The following is a 6,299-nucleotide window of genomic DNA, read 5'->3' as shown; positions in this document are numbered from 1 at the left end:
TGGTGCCACTGGAGGGTGGGACATGGAAAAGAGGGTGCTAGGCTACCCCTTCAGCTTCTCACCCCATCCACCTTCCTCCTGCCTTTCTTTACCCTGGCAGCAGATACTTGGATTTGTGCCCCCACCCTGAGAACAGAGGCATCTGGGTCTTGGAGAATGAGGGCCTCCTATGTCATTAATTAGGACTTAAGAACAAGCTCAAATGCTTGTCCAGATATGGTTCCTTTACCAAGTCCAGGTCCTGGATAGTCCCTTTGCAATTAGGGATAAAACTTGAGTGGGTGAGCAGCAGCTCCCCAGGGCTCTGAGCTAACTAAAGGCAAGCAAGAGAGAGAAAACAGAATTGTAGGAATACAGACATCAATGCCCCCACATGAGAGTGCAAATAGTGAAAAGGTGACTGACAGTTTGCTCTTAACCTACAACTGTGACATAAATGTGGCCAAAAGGTATCACTTCAGGGTCATCTCAGACCCTCTTAGATCCTCCACCCTCCCAAACACACAACCCTTCTGGCCACAAAAAAAAAAAAAAAAAAAATTAAATGCCTGCCCATCCCGCTCCTGTACCATGCAATGTTTCAGAGGCAATAACTAACAAGCCCCTGGGTATGAAGGAAGGAAGGACTTGCTTTACATAGCTCTGAAATATTCTCTGATCCCACTAAATGCAGTGGTTAATTGTGGGGTGCCAGCTGGAGTGATTGCATCTGCCGTCCCTCAAAGCAGCCGGAATGCTGTCACTCACTTTGAAATGCCCTGCTGCATTCATCAGTCTGGATGGCACAGAGAAGTTATAACCATACAAGCCATATGGAGGATGTAAAGAACAATTAAGTGCTTCCCGAGCAATGGGACTTGATGGGAAAATGTTTCCAGATGCATGTAATCCATTCAGCATTTGACCAGCAGAACCAGGGGCTTGTAGGTACTGAGCGTTTAAGTCTTCGGCTTTGGCGTTTTTCAGGGAAGACAGTTTGGGCATATCCACCATGAAGTGGGGTAAAAGGTGTGGGTTGGTGGCTCCCAGTTTTTCATGGCTCGGAAAGAGGAGCGCCTGTTGTCTCAAGAAGCTCGTAGGGCAGATCTTGTAGTAGAGGGGCATGTTGAGGGGGTACAGGAAGCTCTCGGGGCACGACATGCCCAGGTTGCTTGCGGGCAAGTGAAGCGTGGGAGGGGAGCACGATGGAGAGAGCAGGGGGTTCAGAGGAGAGGGGGTCCCACCGCTGGAGGCCACTGGAGAAGAGCTGGAGCTCCCACCTGGAAAGGAAAACAGAAATCATCCAGGCTGGGCTAAGTGTGTCCGCAGCCAAGCAATCCTTGGAAGACTCGTGCTCCCGCTTCAGTTCTCCCTGCTGCCGGTGTCCATCCAAGCACAAACCCAATCCAAAGACCAGCTCCTGGAAAATGGGAAGATCTAGCCATAAACGGTTATTGTTAGCTGGTATTTGTCTAAGAACAGTATCCACATGTGTCTAATCTCATTCCTTGGACTAGGAGAATAGCAAACACAGCTCCACACACACCTGGATCCGTACCTGGCTGCACCTGGATAACCCTCCCCTGCTATACACACACCACCGCCCTTTCAGGTTCCCTATTTTTCGTGCAAATCCCAAACAGCTTTTCCCCCTTGGATATAAGAACAAAAAAGCATATTCAGCCTGATGGAGAATTTTTTTGCACCTTCCTGCTCACAGGAATTGACTCATTTCACTTGGCTTCCCAAGCAATTTGAAACATTCCCCTGAATGCTATCGGTGTCTCCAGAAATTCAAACTCACAAGTTATGTGAACGTCCTCCTTTCTGGAAGGGATGAATGAACACTTTCACCATTTGGCAGAAAAGCAGCCCCAAGGAGTAAAAATGAAGGAGGGACAGGATGGCTGCTCCGAGGTGGGAATGGTGCTCGGGAGCAGCCGGCCCTGGTGCTGCACAGATGCCGGTTTCATCTCCCGCCTGTGGAGCGCCAAATGTCCGCCGCACACTCATTACCAAAGTATTCCAGAAGGGTTCCTCCCCCCAACCTTTACTTTAATTTCTTACTAAAATCACTGGGAAAGGATGTAAAGGAATGTGGATCTATTTGTGCTACTATTTACATTCAACTCCAACCAATACAATGCCTGCCTGGGATCTGATGTGACTTAACACGCAACCAGCGACCCGAAATCAACTGCAAAACTGACCCACATCTGCTGGTATAGCAAACCTTAAAAAACCCCTTAAAACCACAAAGATTTTGCAAGTGATGCCAATTAATTTTCGAATTCCCAACAAGCAGAGCCTCTCACAGGACAGCCCTTGGTCACAATAATCCAGGAAGGTTTTGCGGCGCGAAGGTCTCATCCTTTCCTGCTGATGTCAGTGGCTGCTTCAGTCCTGACATCAACAAGGCAGGATCCAGTCCTCTCTCCATGGACACATCCTGATGTCCTTTGGGTCATGTAAAATACGGGATTGAGCTGATACTTGTGTGTGAGGCAGTGAGCAAACCCCTACATGGTTGGATACAGCAGAGCTAAGCAGGTTCATTATCTGCTGCACAGTATCCCGGGCAATAATATCACCCAAATTCCACAGCAAGTTTGGGAATAGGGATTTCAGCAGAAACCAGGGAGCAGATAAAAGGGCAGAAGACATCTACTCGTTCTATTACGATTAAAAATAAAAATTCTATGGCGAATTTTTTCTTCAGCATGTTGATTTATAATTTCTTTTAATTTACCTCCTGGTTTTAGAGTTTTGGGATTTCAGTTTTATGGCATTTCTTCAGAAATATATTTTATTAGTAGTAGAATTGCAGATTTTGTTATATTTATATCAGTGCAGGAATGCTACCCTGAAGAAAAGTACCAAATATATTAAACAAGGAAAAATACTAAAAATCCCAGGTAGCTCTAATATTATATGTAAAATAATATTTCAGTATAATATATCTTTAACGTAGCAGTTGCTGTTGTCTCACGCAGCTCATCCACCACCTCTTCTCCCCCGGCAACCGGGTTCAAAAGGAGCTTTTTGCATAATGTATTTTCAAAAAATAAAATTAATAAAAATATTAATTATACTAATAAAACTGCTACTAATACTACTACCAACAGTTAATGATAATAATTTTAGTTCTCTTTACAACTGATAAACCTCTTAATTTCTCCCGCATCTGATTTCTTTGTGCCTTCATTTCTACGCCTGCAGAACATGAATTTTTGCTGTGGTTTTTGCAGCATTTCCCGGCGGACACAGGGGTGACTTGGTGTGTCCCAAGATTTTGAAGATTTCCTGACATAAACGGGAGTTTAACTCGCGACTTTAAACCAAATTTGGAGGGCTCCAGTATGCAAACGAGCTGTTAGTTTTTCCCTTCGGCGCTATGAATAATCTGTTTTCAGATATTACTATCTGAAGCCGTTTTTCCGGGGAAGGGCTGTAAAGGACCGGTTGCTCTTGTCAGGATGAAGAAGAGCATTTTTCCCGAAAATTTTCCTCCTCTTTTCCATTTCTGTGCGACTGCAGCATCCTAAATACCAGATAATTTTATTTTCTGTTCCATAACGCATTTGTCGGCGCAGAAGCTGCCGCTGCAGAAAGCACGGGCGGTGACCACTACCACGTTTGTAGTTGGTATTCCCAAACCGGTTGGAAGCAATTAGTGTAACAGGATCAAAGCCGGGACAACCCGACTCCAAATTAGCCTCCTGCACACTCAGATACATTTTTTTTTTCTGCCCATCTAACTCTGGTTTCAGCAGGGGGTTGGAGCACCCGCGCCCTCATCCTGTTCTTTTCGGCTTCTCGCATCCATTTTCACAGGAGTTTTATCCAAACCAACGCGGAGTTAATTCCCCCCAAAAAACAGGGGTTCGTTTTCTGGGCGCATCTCGTTATCTTTGATGGTTTGAGCCCCCCGAGGAGCCCCGCAGGGAGCTCCGGGCGTGCGGCCGGGAGAGGCAGCGGGCGGGATTCACTTACCCTGGCTGTCTGCTCCGAAAGCCTTGAAATCCAGGGCGAGGGGGGGTCTCCACGGGTAGGTCTCCAGGAGCCCATCCAGCACCCCTCTGCGGGGCGAGAGCGCGTTGAACGCGGCCGCGGGGCCGGCGGGCGCGGGGGGCGGCGGCGGGGCAGCCCCGGCCCTTACCTGTTCCTGCCGGGGTCCCGAAAACCTTTGGCGAAGGGGTTCCTGTCGATCTTCAGCTTCGTGATCTGCAGGGTGAAAGGAGCGGGGCGGGCTGGGACCGGCGGCTGCGGCCATCGGGGCTCTTCATCCCCAGCAGCCCCGGTACCGCCGGGGCGCTCTCCATCCCCCCCCCCGGTACCGCCGGTACCTGCTGGTTCTGGTAGGCCGTGACCGTGGTGAACTCGGTCTCCTGGAAGGAGAAGGTCTGCACCCCCTCGGCCGGCAGCGACTGGATCTGCGCTAGATCGAAGCGAGAATCCTGGGCGATAACGTGGACGCGGGGCTTGTACTTGTGCATGGACTGCAGGATGATCTGTGCGGGGGGACAGGAGGCTGAGCCCCCCCCGGAGGGAGAAGGGCAGAAGAAAACCCGAGGCAAGGCTGAGGAAGGACCCAGCCCCGAGCCCCGGGGCAGGAGGGACCGGCCCCCGCCTTCCCGGCGCTGCCCCCCGGATGATGCTCCGCTCCCCGGGGCGATGCTCAGCCTCTCCCCGGTCCCCCCGGCGGGGCTGCCCCACACCTACGTGCCCCTTGTCGTCCATCTCGTTGTTGGTGAGCTTCACGCGGTCGAAGCTGATGATTTGCCTCATCCAGGTCTCCCCCGAGCAGGGGGAGTCGGGGTGGATGTAGAGGCGCGGGGTGATGCAGGAGTGGTCCGTGTTCCCCGCCACCATCCACTGCGAGCTGTGATAGACGTACCTGGCCCGGGCCGCGCCGAATCAGCCGGCGGGACCCGTCCCCACCTGCCCACACCCACGGACACCTATAGATGCTATAGGTGCGTGCGGGTCCCCCCAGCACCCCTGTGTGACCCCCGTGTCCCGCTCGGACCGGACGGGTCACAGTTCGCGGCCGTCAGCGCACGAACCCAGCGTGGGTGTGGGGGGTCCCGGCCGGTCTCCCCCATACCTGTATCTTTTGGAATCCACGGGCACGACGTCGATAGCGATGTAATATTGTTGCAGCGGCTCCAGACCCTTCACCTTCACCCGGACCGATGGGAACATCCTCCTGCGGGCACAGGGGCAGAGGCTGAGCGAGAACTGCCGCTCACGGGGCGAAAAGGAGCAGCGGAGTCGGGAACGGGCGTCGGGAGGAAGAAAAATCGAACTCAACGAAAAAGGGGCGAACTAAGTGAAATATCTCAGCAGAACAGAGAAAACCCACACAAGAAACAAAACAAACCCAAGAAACAACACCATCCCCCGACTAAAATAATAAAAAAATAAAATAATAAAAGAAACTAGAAAAAAAGAAAACCAAAACGGAAAAGCAAAGCCGAGCGGGGCAGCGGGGGCCGGCCGGTACCTGCCGGCCTTGGTGATGATCATCTCGGTGCCGATGTCGTGGAACCTCCTCCAGAGCTCGGAGCCCTGCAGCTCCACCTGCACCCCGCCCGGCCGGCTCTCGGCACCGGCCTTGGGCCGCTTCTCTGCGGGGAACACAAAGGGCGGGGGGCGGCTCGGGAGGCTGCCGGGGCAGGGGGCGGCCCTGGCTCCCCGCCGCTCCGGGCTCCCTCCGGTACCCACCCGCCTCGGGGACTCTGCGACCCGGCCGGCAGCCGGGCCCGGGCTCCTCATCGCGACCCTCCGGCACTTTCCTCTTGGCCGAGCGTCCCACCAGGGCTTCCACCGAGAAGGCGTGAGCCCGGGAGCTGAGCGCCATCCCCCCCGGGCTGCCGGGGGTCCCCCCGGGCTGCAGCGGGGCTCAGGCGGGCGGTGGCGGCTCCATCCCGGCCGGCACCCAGCGCTCCTCGCCCGGCCGCCGCACGGCTCCCGTCGGGGGGCAGCGGCCACGGCGAGATCCTCTTGCATCCAACTGAGTCAATAGACGGCTGCAGCCTCCTCTGTTTGTTTTGGAAACTGGTGGGAGCATAAGAAACATTGAGTGACATTTCACGGGAGTAAAAGGGGGGGGGGCTGGAGGGGGAGGGAGGGGAGAGCCACAGGGGTGGGGGGGAGAGGGGGAAGAGGAGCCGGCCCCGTCTAGGATCAATAAAAGAGTTACTGTTCTCCATTAAATTGTAAAACTCAAAGAAATTTGACATAATTGCACACTAGGGGCCACTTTTCCAACAAAAGTGCAAATAACGTTTAACCAGAACCAAAAGGGAAAAAGAAAA

General features: G+C 53.0%; 1 protein-coding gene across 2 annotated transcripts; it reads right to left on the bottom strand.

The window, feature by feature from the left end:
• Nucleotides 1-294: 294 nt before the first annotated feature.
• Nucleotides 295-5,992, bottom strand: TBX22 (T-box transcription factor 22). 2 transcript variants are annotated; one of them, XM_062502967.1, is made up of 8 exons: nt 5,707-5,992; nt 5,486-5,609; nt 5,087-5,188; nt 4,702-4,876; nt 4,326-4,490; nt 4,139-4,203; nt 3,973-4,058; nt 295-1,259 (listed from the first exon to the last, which is right to left on the bottom strand). In XM_062502967.1, the coding sequence occupies exons 1-8, from the start codon at nt 5,840-5,842 to the stop codon at nt 664-666; spliced, it is 1,449 nt and encodes a 482-aa protein (XP_062358951.1). In that variant the 5' UTR covers nt 5,843-5,992; the 3' UTR covers nt 295-663. The 2 variants fall into 2 exon arrangements, with proteins under 2 accessions (XP_062358951.1, XP_062358950.1); XM_062502966.1 differs by having other exon boundaries at nt 5,486-5,820.
• Nucleotides 5,993-6,299: the final 307 nt, after the last annotated feature.

This window comes from Cinclus cinclus, chromosome 15, assembly GCF_963662255.1.
Source record: "Cinclus cinclus chromosome 15, bCinCin1.1, whole genome shotgun sequence".
Lineage (NCBI taxonomy): Eukaryota > Metazoa > Chordata > Aves > Passeriformes > Cinclidae > Cinclus > Cinclus cinclus.
This window is presented reverse-complemented; position numbering and strand designations above follow the sequence as displayed.